Source organism: Phymastichus coffea, unplaced genomic scaffold, assembly GCF_024137745.1.
Source record: "Phymastichus coffea isolate CEN01 unplaced genomic scaffold, Cenicafe_Pcof_1.1 PCOF00169, whole genome shotgun sequence".
NCBI lineage: Eukaryota > Metazoa > Arthropoda > Insecta > Hymenoptera > Eulophidae > Phymastichus > Phymastichus coffea.
The window spans coordinates 82,097-92,585 of record NW_026706980.1 but is presented as its reverse complement, the minus strand read 5'-3'; the positions used below and the strand labels follow the sequence as shown (position 1 = coordinate 92,585).

Below are 10,489 nucleotides of genomic sequence, written 5' to 3'. Positions count from 1 at the left end.
AGTCGCGCGATCTCGTGACTTTCCCTCTGTTCCGGTACTCGATTTCTTTTTTTCATCTCGTAGCGCACTCGACTTGCAACTTGGCACTTTTTCGTGATTTTTCTACTCCTCGAAGCCGCGATCGGCAACGCAACGTCCACAACGGACGATCCGTATTTGTCGCGCAGTGTAATCAAGCGACCGCACCGGCGCACGCGCGCACCACGTGCCCGAACAATCGGAACGAGAGCTGGAAGCGTCACGGTGACTCCGGCGTTCTCTTTCGCTCGCGGGCGTATCGAAAGCGGCTCACGCATCTCCCGCGTTGGTCGCGCGGCCGAGCGCGGCCGAGCGCGGCGATAAGCACCCGAACGATTGCACAATTAACCGGGCGAGCCGCGCGATACACCGCAGATAAATGGCAAAGTGTGCGGCGAACGATAGAGTGCACGCCTCGTACGCCGCAGTTCCACTTGTGAGCCGCAGCTCGCGCGCGTCGGACGATGAGGAGGTGCATGATGGATTACGGCAAGTTCACGACGAGAATCAGCAAGCGGCGCAAGCCCAACTTGATTAGGAACCTGAGTGAGTACAACGGACGTGTCGCCGCGAGCACTTGCGACACGGCCACCGCGCATCTCTTCGCGCGCGCAGCGGCCTTGCCGTATAAGACGAGTGCAAAGCGAGCGTGGAGCTCGGCCAAATTTTCGTAATCAGCGATCGACGCCTGCGCACAGACGCGTTCCTCTCGTTTTAATTGGTCGAGCTGCGGTGGTCGTCGTCGTCGTCGTCGTCGTCGTCGTCGTCGTCGTCGTCGTCGTCGTCGTGGAATACTCGATCGAAAGCGTTTGGCCCCCCAGCCGAGGCGTACATGAGGAATCCGGACGCGCTGTTCTTCGCTGGCGGGATGCCGAACGCCCAGATGTTCCCCTTCAAGGCGATCTCGGTGACGTACGACGACGGCACAAGCCACGCGCTCAGCGAGGCCGAGCTGCTCTCGGCCCTGCAGTACGGCCCCACCCAAGGGTACGCGGGCACCGCCGACGGGCGCGCTCGCACCCTCGCCCATCGCTCTGACCTTTGCGCAGGTACTTGCCGCTGATACGGAAGTGGCGCGAGTTCCAGGAGCGACACCACTCGCCCGGCTACGCCGACTGGGACGTGCACTTCTCCACGGGCTCGATGGACGGCTGCTGCAAGATCATCGAGCTGCTGCTCGAGGAGGGCGAGCCCATGATGGCGCAGTCGCCCACCTACACGGGCGTCCTCGGCGCGGTACGCCCGGCCCCCGGCCGCGCGCCCGACCCCCTATCACCGATGCTCTCCCCGACTGCCCGCAGGTGCTGCCCATCAGCTCGGACCTCGTCGCCATCGAGATGGACGAGCAGGGAGCCCTGCCTCAGGCGATCGCCGCGGCCTGCGAGGACAGGCTGCGCCGCGGCGGCCGCGCGCCCAAGGCAAGTGCGGCGCTCTCGCGCTCTCGCGCACCCACTCGCCAACACTCGCGCGCACGCTGTTGCAGCTGCTCTACGTGAACCCGACGGGCGCCAACCCGGACGGCACCTGCTACTCGTACGAGCGCAAGCAGCAGATCTACCGGCTGGCCCAGCGCTACGACTTTCTCATCCTCGAGGACGACGCCTACTACTTCCTGCACTTCCTCGACCAGCAGCCCAAGTCCTTCCTGTCGCTCGACGTCGACGGCCGCGTGCTGCGCCTCGACTCCTTCAGCAAGATCATGAGCTCGGGCCTGCGCCTCGGCGTGGTCACCGCGCCCAGGCCGCTCCTCGACAAGATGACCCTGCACATGCAGGTCTCCACTCTCCACCCCTCGGCCCTGTCGCAGGTATGGAGCCCCTCCCGACCACCCGGCCACGGCTGTGCTAACGGGCCTCGTGCCCACGCTCGCCAGGTGCTGGTCCACAAGCTGCTGACCGGCTGGAGCGAGCAACAGCTCGATCAGCACTTGGCCAGAGTGCGGCGCTTCTACCGCGACAAGCGCGACGCGATGCTAAGGGCCGTGGAGAAGCACTTCGCCGGCATCGCCGAGTGGTCGGTGCCCAAGGCCGGCATGTTCGTCTGGCTGAAGATCACCGTGCTCGACGACACCTACGACCTGGTCGTCAACAAGTGCATACCCCAGGGCGTCTTCGCTCTGCCCGGCCACGCCTTCTACCCCGACAGCAGCAAGCCCTGTCCCTACATAAGACTCTGCTACAGCCAGGCCGACGAGCGAGACGTCGACGAGGTAGTCGTCTCGACGCCGCGCGCCAGACGCTCGCTTGTGCGCGCTTGCTCAGTGACCAACTGTTGCAGGGCCTGGCCAAAATTGCGGCCATCACCAGAGCGGCGGCTGCGGAGAAAGGTGCCAAAGTCAACGGGGCTCTCGCGGAAAATCCTGCTAATGCTGCTCGCGGAGACCCGTGAACGCACTTACCTCGCTGTCGCTCTACGCACACGATTTTCTTTCCAATAAAAATCCTCCTTCAGATCTCAGTTTTTCGCCACTTACGTCCTCCAATAATGCTTATATTACGTATACGCGATCGCAACGAAACCCAGTGGGCGCTGTGGCACGTCAAATTTTCTGTCGTCAAAGGGAATGCTTTCAACTTTAACGCGTAGTAGGATAGAAGAAATAACAAAAATATTTTTTTATAAATATGGTTATCACTGCTATTATTCCATAGTTGATTAATATATCGAAACTGATGGGAAAATCTGGAAGATCTTTGACTGAAGTAGAAATTATATTGAACGCAAAACACATAATTTTGTGTAGACGATTTGTGCGAAACGACAACAGATTCATTGATATTGTTAGTGTATGTTTACAGAGTGCATCTTAAACCTCGCGAAATAAAAATTGTTATTGAGTTGAAGAATGACTTTAAAACTTTTGATTGCACTTGCACTTGCCCTGCTGGAAATCGAGGTAGATGTAAGGATATATTTGCAACTTTTTTGTTTGTCAACATACTATCAACAACGTTATAAGGAATGGTGCTCTTCAATTCTTCAAATTTGTACATCCTTTGAATTGCTCTCTCGACATGTACCCTTGCTGCAGGAATACTGAATGTTTCTCTACTTTCTTGATAAGGTAACATTCTGTTTTTTTAAAATGGTGGCCTTGTTAATTTCACTTTTGATAGCGATAATTCTACTTCAATTAAAAAGTCTTTATCGGCCATTAATCTGTCTTGGTTTGGCACAGTTTTCTTCTTGAGTATATCAGATTTATTGAAAATTTGTTTGTCTGAAGCATAACCACCATAAGCAGCACTAAGATATAAAATCAGTCCAGAAGATGTAATATACATTATCGTTATAGGGTTTATTCCCCTGTAGTAAGAGAAAGTACAAATTATATATATATATATATGATAAAATATATTGTATTTTGCCTTGCTCATGTTTTAATTTTATCATGCATTTCACTAGAGAGTTTACTAATTTAAAAGAAGAGATTCCTGTAAATGCATTCAATTGAATATCTGCTTTTATAAGTTGCAATATTAAAACTTTACTTTCATTTAAATCAGCCTGAACAGCAACATCAATTGTATTTGAAAAAATAGTGATGAAATCTTTTGGATTCACTTGTGTAGCAATATCCACCTTTTTTCTTTGTCTCCACTCTTGCTAATCAATTCATTAGATACTGTTTTTTATTTCTTCGACTGCTTTCATTTGAATATTGCACATATTATTTTCAGAGTTTGAATTTTCAAACAAATCAAATTTAAATACAATGTATGACTTAAGAGTATTGTTTCTTTTTGGTATAAAATAACTATTGTGAGTCTCTAAATCTCCTTACTTAATAACTCATGACTTATCATTTGATTGAAAACTATTTAATTTATCATTATCTTCACAATATTTTTGTTCGCAGTAAGATCTTTCAACTTACTTCTGCAAAATAAAATAAGTTATGTTCATCATTTTCATTGTACTTTTTTAATAACATACCTTGTCTTTATATTTTTTTCTCAAGTCTGTTACATCTGGATTCTATTAGTTTTGTGTTCATTATATTTTTCGTAAATGTTTGTGGTAAATTGAATTTTGATACATCACTGGGTTTTAGTTTTTTCCTTTGCTTATATTGAACTGCAAAATACATCAAGATTAAAAACTTTTCATAAAAGAGAATAAATTAATCTTTTTATTCACATATATATACTTACAGCCAGAAAAATCATCATTTTCAGAAAAGTAGGCACTACATACTTTTTCATAATCTGAACATTACTTCAAGCGCAAATATTTCAGCTACAATTTTTTAAGTTATTCATCTTTAGGAAAAAGATAATTAAATTAACTGACATTTTTTAATGTTTTTAGTTTGGCACAACGCAATATATAAAATTTTTACATTTTTTTTGTTCATTTTAATATATACATATGCTGCATACGGAGAAGTACTTAATTTTTTTAAGCAGTTTCTTCGCGCGTCCGTCTTGCGTCAATTTTGCGATCACGACATCGAACAACATATACATACAAGTATAAACGCCTTGAAAATATGATAGAACCGTTTTCGAAAACCGCTGGCAAGGTAGATATTCCTTGGCCAGTGGCGGGCTATCGATAATAATCGCATGTACTCAGATAACATACCGACGGTACTTTGCGGATAAAAATAATTAAATCTGAAAGCCGCAGGCGCGAATGTCCTAACGTCAAACACGTGTGATATGAGCGGTCAGTCGCTAATAATATAGCTGTTTGCCCAGTATTTTTTAAAACCATTCAACATTTTCACGCAGTGGTCCAGCTATTCGAAAATTCCAATGAAAAGTTCAATTGGCATCGAATGATGCAAAGTAATTCGAATGATGCAAACAAAAACATTCGAATAGAAAATAATTGAAAGGTTAAGTGGAGCGGCATGGAGTCGAACTCGAATTATGAGTCCGAGTCAAATGAAAATGACAATAATAAAAAAGACACAAATGATAATAGTAAAAAAGACACAAATTATAATAGTGAAAAAGACACCAATGACAATAGTAAAAAAGACACAAATGACAAAGATTTTTTACGAGACCAAGTAGCAAAGAACTATAAATGTACCTTCCCAGGGTGTAAAGCCACATTTCCAAGGCCGTCTCGTCTTCAACGACACATAAATGTTCATACAAATGAGGTAGGATACAACTGCTTAATCAGAAATTAACTATTTGTTGGCTGTTGGCTAATGAACATCAGATTACCCTTTTTTACTTTTAGCGACCTTACAAATGCAGTCATGATGGATGCAATAGAGCATACACAAATTCATCCCATCTTAAACGACACTTGGAAACTCATAATATAATTAACAAATATTTCCAGTAAGTTTGTCAACTACAATGTTTACTAGATACAACAATTGCTTATTGCTTATATGTTTAAAATAAATTGTGCTATTTTCAGATGTCAAGTTTGCAAAGCTAATATGAGTACATATAGCAATCTAAAACGTCATTATAATAGAACACATAATAGTACTAGAGAACTTTATTGTCTTGAATGTAAGGCATGGTTCACAAAGAAAAATCGTTTTGAAGAGCACATAAAAATGCACAAAAATTCATCAACATTTAAGTGTGAGAAATGTGGTAAAGTATTCCAAACTCACGTACAATTGAGTAATCATCAAATTAGACATCATGAACAAAAGAAGACTTACAAATGTCCAGTGATAAATTGTACACAAATATTTGATAGATGGCTGTCAATGTTGAAGCACAAAAGGACTGAACATGCAGCAGGTAAGAGATTTTTGTACCAAGTGTAGTTTTTGTTTGCAAGTGTATTAACAAAAATATATTTTTTTTTCAGAACATCTCTGTATGATATGTGACAAAACTTTTACAAATAGGTGTCATCTAAAAGCTCACAGTAAAGTTCATTTGGAAAATAGGCCTACAATTCCTTGTCCTTATGAAAAATGTTCTAGGCTGTATTACTTTAGAAGAAATCTAGATGCTCATATTCGTTCCAAGCATATTGGTAATAAATTTACTTGTGACATATGCAAAATTGGACTGTCATCAAAACAAAAGATAAAAGAACATATAATCAAGATGCATCTGACAACTCTAAAACTTTTTAAAAGAAAACCTCAGAGTATAAGAAAGGATAGTGGAGTAGCCAAGAGGTCCATTATATCTTCGCTTACTGGTATCCAATTAGGAGTTAAAGCTGGTATACAACTAATGAAACGAAAACCAGAAGCTCTTCTTAGAGACCAAATGGTTGAGGACAGCTACAGTTCTTTTTCAGAAGACGATAAAGCCCTAAGTATTCGCTTATAAGCAGTTTAAATTAAAAAAAAAACATTTGATTTGTAATTTTTACCAAGTTCCTATTACCCTTTTAAGTAAATATTTGTAAGAGTTGTTGAGAAATCAAGTAAAAAAATGTTTTCTACAAAAATACTTTGTATTTTTTCTCATTAGTACGTATGCGAGAAAAAATCCCCAGAACCAAATTCAAAATGTTACTAGCGTTCTAATTTAAGTAATTGCATGGATGGAGCTATAAGAGACCGTTGCCTTGGCATCAGGCGCGCGCGCATGATTGTATGTAGTACGTATATTTGACGTAAAGCGTAAACAAACTAGTTCGGTGCACGAGAATCCAACGACGGTGCGGGTGACATAAAATCGTGTATTCAATTATTGAGTGCAACGGCCTCGCGAAAATGACTTCGTTAGATTTGCGACAGCAGAAACTTGAGCAGCAGGTAAGCAAATATTTCGTCTTCGTTTTGGTCAGGTTCAGCGAGAAAACTTTAAATACGAGGGTTGGCGTTGCGTATACATTGTCAATCGCACGCGACCTCCCCCAACCTCTATGCGCCTATAACCTTTAAACAGCCCATCATTCTCAATGTGCATAGTAAGTGCTTTTGCATAGGTGCACGATACGATGTACTTATTTATGACTTATATTTCAACATCAGTCAATAATTTACTTAAAATCGAGAGGTTTTTCTAATATTCATCAATGTCTATTTTGATCAACGCGACTATTAATTGTGCTCTTGCTCAGTTCAGCACTTGCTCCACTTGGTTCATTTTCCTATTTTATCATAAATTTATGCACTAAATTTTTCCCTCATAAGACCTATAACGTTTTATTTTCACTTTATTGCATTTTGAAAATTTCCATTTGTTACAAACCTACACATTTTGTCCATTTCTCAAATCATATAATTAATAATGCATACCCAAGCTGTCTAAGAACCTTTTTAAATATTCAAGAGTTACTCATTGTTTAAAAATGCTGTGTTTTAGAGGCAACTGATTGCTCAAAAAATGAAACAGAAAAGACAAACAGGTGCAGGAGGAATGATACAAGCATCTAATGTATCTAGTGCTCAACTGACTGGTCGCTCGTCAGCATGGCAACATGCAATACACGGTAAGCTTTTTAAACCTTATTCATCTTGCTTTGCTTTATTACTTTTTACTTCTATGATATAATTCTGCTTGCAAATCTTTAAACGAAAATTAATTTCAGGTTACGATGGCCCTTTACATTACGCTATGTTTCCAGGTCATCCAGATACAAGTACACTGCCAGAAAATAGGACCCTGGAGACTGAATTAAGTAGAGGTATTGGCTAATAATATTCACTGGTGTAGATAAATCTTTTAATTGTTGTAAATAAGACTTCATAATCACTACATTTCAGATCTTAGTGGTGAAGGTATTTTTTACGATGGAGCAGATGAAGAATCTTCGCCAATAGAACTTCAATCACCAACTGAAACTCTTGTGTGTGCATCACCTCTTAGAGTTGCTCCATCAGATGGACCTTTGACGGTTATCAACAGAGAAAATTCTGTAATGCCTCTTGAAATAGATTCGTATCTATTTAAACCATTCTTAGCGCTCATGTTATACTATTGTTTTTAGAGCCCAGAATTAGAAGGAAACGTGGAAGGTAATATAGAGCATTTTGTGTTACAACCAGCCAACAAAAAAATGCATTACAAATGTAGAATAACGAGAGATCGAAAGGGAATGGATCGCGGTTTTTATCCAACCTATTTTCTTCACTTGGAGCGAGATTACGGTAAAAAGGTAAAATCTACAATTGCAATTTTACATACAGAATAGTAGATAATAGACACAAAAATTAATGAAAAACATTTTAATAGGTATTCCTACTCGCTGGACGTAAACGGAAGCGCAGTAAAACGAGTAACTACTTAATTTCCACTGATCCGACTGATTTATCACGTGGTGGCGAGGCCTATGTAGGCAAACTAAGATCAAATCTCTTGGGAACTCAATTTACTGTGTATGATAATGGTTACTCGCAGCTTAAAGACGATAAACGGGAAGAGCAAAGATCTAATCCAAGACAAGAGCTAGCTGCAGTAATATACGATACAAATGTTCTAGGTTTCAAGGGACCTCGAAAAATGACTGTTATCATTCCTGGAATGACTCCCGACCAAAGGAGAGTTGAAATTTGTCCTCGGGACGAATCTGAAACTTTATTAGGTAAGCAACTTTATTTGTAATACTGAGCTATCACATAATCACGAGTATTTTTAATATTTCATTTTAGAATGTTATAAATCAAAAAATATGGATAATCTCATAGAATTACATAATAAAACGCCAGTATGGAATGACGACACGCAATCGTACGTCCTCAATTTTCATGGTCGCGTTACACAGGCCTCAGTAAAAAACTTTCAAGTAGTTCACGATACAGACGGTAAGTTTGACTCGATCACGTAAAGATTTTTTATGGCTTCCTGCAATTGAAGAATTTACTGTATGAAATAATGTAATGCACTTTCAGTGGATTACGTTGTAATGCAGTTTGGCAGAGTGGCGGAAGATGTTTTTACAATGGATTATCGATTCCCCTTGTGTGCACTCCAAGCGTTTGCCATAGCACTTAGCAGTTTTGACAGTAAGCTGGCCTGTGAATAATGCATTTCAAAAGCGGTACACATCACGAATTTAATATACTGAACGCGACACGCAACAGACAATCGTCATCGATTTGCTTCAGCTTTTAACGCTGCGACTCTGCTAATCGTTAAAAGTTATATCATTGTAAAAATGTATCGAGAAAAATTATGAATATTTATGCAAAGCGATAAAACGGTTTGTATTGTTATACTAAGCAGTCGTCGTATCGCGTTTGAATAGGACTAAAATACTTCAAAGCATTCTCAAGTATGAAATTTCATCGAGATTTCGTCTTTGTTGTACTTTTAGAAATTACAATTGTCTCGCGACCTCAAAAATATACCAAGAATAATATGTGTATAAATTCAAAGAGTGAAATCTTATCAATTTTTCATGGAATTTGCTTGAAAAATTAATGTTGATAGATTTATGTAGTAGTTTATGGATTACGTAAAGTAACGTATCAGTTAAGTTTTTAAGATTTGATCAAATATTTTAGGAGATTTTCAGAAATTATTTGTAAAGAAATTGGAAATCTCGTAGTAAGAGATCAGCGAAAATATTTGAGGAAAAAATCTCAAATAAATTTTTTTTTTTCATAACTTACTTTTATACTATATGCATAATTTTATCGTAAATGCAGTGAGTACTTTTTATAGAGAAAAAGATTTATCGTGCAATCTTTTTTTATGCTACTATGGAATTAATAAAATATCGAAGGTATTACGAAAAATCTCGTTATTTCTCATGCTTTAAAGTTAATAACTACCGGTTAATTTTTTAAATGTGTCTATACACAAAAGAATGATCTTTATGTGTTCAATTAAAAAATTAAATGACAAATACATATGCGTGTTGCCAGCGTTACGTGGTAACAGTACAGTATTAATTGTAGAAGGCAAAACATCAAGAACTATTTTTCATGAAGTACTGTTTAAATGCTTTTGTTGAAGAATTGATTACCTTGTACTTATATTTAATTTTAGTATTAATTATCGAAAATTTAATATGTAACGTTTAATATATATTAAATATGTACATTAAGCAACGTGTGAGATAATTTGTGAAGTCTGCGTAATATAGTTTTACTTAAAAAAGTTTAAAATTATGAAAAGATTTGTTGTTGAATGTTACGTGGTAATTCATAAACACACTAGCCACTAAACAGTTAAAACAACATTCCACTGATTCTCACGCAAGATATAATTATGTTTTCCTATTTTTAATATATATTTGATGAATCCATGGATTTGAAAGCATAGTAAGATTTTTATAACATGCGAATTATACTATCAATATTTTCTATAAGTCGTTTATTTAAAATTATTATTTGCACACGCAAACGTATATCATAAAATTCACAAGTAATATAATAATAGAAATGGGATACAGTGTGTCTAGTCTATAATCGAAAAATCACATCAGCGTAAAAATATAATATGTATATGACAGATATTTTACACTAGGTTTATCATTTGTTATATATCAACTACATTGAAAAAGTTTAAGCACTATGTTCTGTAAACAATAAATTTTTTCGTAATCGTAACTCATGTTTTCATTAAAAGCCTTTTTA

At 39.6% G+C, this 10,489-nt stretch overlaps 3 protein-coding genes and 1 long non-coding RNA gene across 7 annotated transcripts; 3 read left to right on the top strand and 1 right to left on the bottom strand.

The window, feature by feature from the left end:
- The first annotated feature begins 28 nt into the window (after positions 1-28).
- Positions 29-2,470, top strand: LOC131673159 (kynurenine/alpha-aminoadipate aminotransferase, mitochondrial-like). Of its 2 annotated transcripts, none has more exons than XM_058950919.1 (7): positions 29-564; positions 840-1,005; positions 1,068-1,254; positions 1,320-1,436; positions 1,502-1,825; positions 1,892-2,227; positions 2,296-2,470. In XM_058950919.1, the coding sequence occupies exons 1-7, from the start codon at positions 483-485 to the stop codon at positions 2,404-2,406; spliced, it is 1,323 nt and encodes a 440-aa protein (XP_058806902.1). In that variant the 5' UTR covers positions 29-482; the 3' UTR covers positions 2,407-2,470. The 2 variants fall into 2 exon arrangements, with proteins under 2 accessions (XP_058806902.1, XP_058806903.1); XM_058950920.1 differs by having other exon boundaries at positions 717-1,005.
- A 138-nt stretch (positions 2,471-2,608) lies between these two features.
- LOC131673162 (transcription factor IIIA) lies at positions 2,609-6,388 on the top strand. Of its 2 annotated transcripts, XM_058950928.1 has the most exons (5): positions 2,609-3,082; positions 4,755-5,134; positions 5,218-5,321; positions 5,404-5,741; positions 5,812-6,388. In XM_058950928.1, exons 2-5 carry the CDS (start codon positions 4,877-4,879, stop codon positions 6,285-6,287), a joined length of 1,176 nt encoding a protein of 391 aa, XP_058806911.1. In that variant the 5' UTR covers positions 2,609-3,082; positions 4,755-4,876; the 3' UTR covers positions 6,288-6,388. The 2 variants fall into 2 exon arrangements, with proteins under 2 accessions (XP_058806911.1, XP_058806910.1); XM_058950927.1 differs by lacking the exon at positions 2,609-3,082 and having other exon boundaries at positions 4,630-5,134.
- Positions 6,389-6,577: 189 nt separating this feature from the next.
- LOC131673161 (protein king tubby) lies at positions 6,578-8,941 on the top strand. Of its 2 annotated transcripts, none has more exons than XM_058950926.1 (8): positions 6,578-6,718; positions 7,272-7,398; positions 7,534-7,593; positions 7,673-7,824; positions 7,897-8,064; positions 8,142-8,490; positions 8,558-8,710; positions 8,798-8,941. In XM_058950926.1, exons 1-8 carry the CDS (start codon positions 6,677-6,679, stop codon positions 8,929-8,931), a joined length of 1,185 nt encoding a protein of 394 aa, XP_058806909.1. In that variant the 5' UTR covers positions 6,578-6,676; the 3' UTR covers positions 8,932-8,941. The 2 variants fall into 2 exon arrangements, with proteins under 2 accessions (XP_058806909.1, XP_058806908.1); XM_058950925.1 differs by having other exon boundaries at positions 7,498-7,593.
- On the bottom strand, positions 8,391-8,980 carry LOC131673163 (uncharacterized). Its single transcript, XR_009302686.1, has 3 exons — positions 8,847-8,980; positions 8,600-8,750; positions 8,391-8,481 (listed from the first exon to the last, which is right to left on the bottom strand). It is a non-coding gene; the product is annotated as an uncharacterized LOC131673163 (long non-coding RNA).
- Positions 8,981-10,489: the final 1,509 nt, after the last annotated feature.

Bases quoted from the DNA above. Each gene is read 5' to 3' on its own strand.
- LOC131673159 (XM_058950919.1), top strand. From the start codon at position 483: ATGAGGAGGTGCATGATGGATTACGGCAAGTTCACGACGAGAATCAGC. The intron at 1,437-1,501 runs GCAAGTGCGGCG...ACGCTGTTGCAG, and splicing joins GCGGCGGCCGCGCGCCCAAG to CTGCTCTACGTGAACCCGAC. The intron at 1,826-1,891 runs GTATGGAGCCCC...CACGCTCGCCAG, and splicing joins ACCCCTCGGCCCTGTCGCAG to GTGCTGGTCCACAAGCTGCT.
- LOC131673162 (XM_058950928.1), top strand. From the start codon at position 4,877: ATGGAGTCGAACTCGAATTATGAGTCCGAGTCAAATGAAAATGACAAT. The intron at 5,135-5,217 runs GTAGGATACAAC...TTTTACTTTTAG, and splicing joins TAAATGTTCATACAAATGAG to CGACCTTACAAATGCAGTCA. The intron at 5,322-5,403 runs GTAAGTTTGTCA...TGCTATTTTCAG, and splicing joins ATAATTAACAAATATTTCCA to ATGTCAAGTTTGCAAAGCTA.
- LOC131673161 (XM_058950925.1), top strand. From the start codon at position 6,677: ATGACTTCGTTAGATTTGCGACAGCAGAAACTTGAGCAGCAG. The intron at 7,399-7,497 runs GTAAGCTTTTTA...AATTAATTTCAG, and splicing joins ATGGCAACATGCAATACACG to GTTACGATGGCCCTTTACAT. The intron at 8,065-8,141 runs GTAAAATCTACA...ACATTTTAATAG, and splicing joins AGCGAGATTACGGTAAAAAG to GTATTCCTACTCGCTGGACG.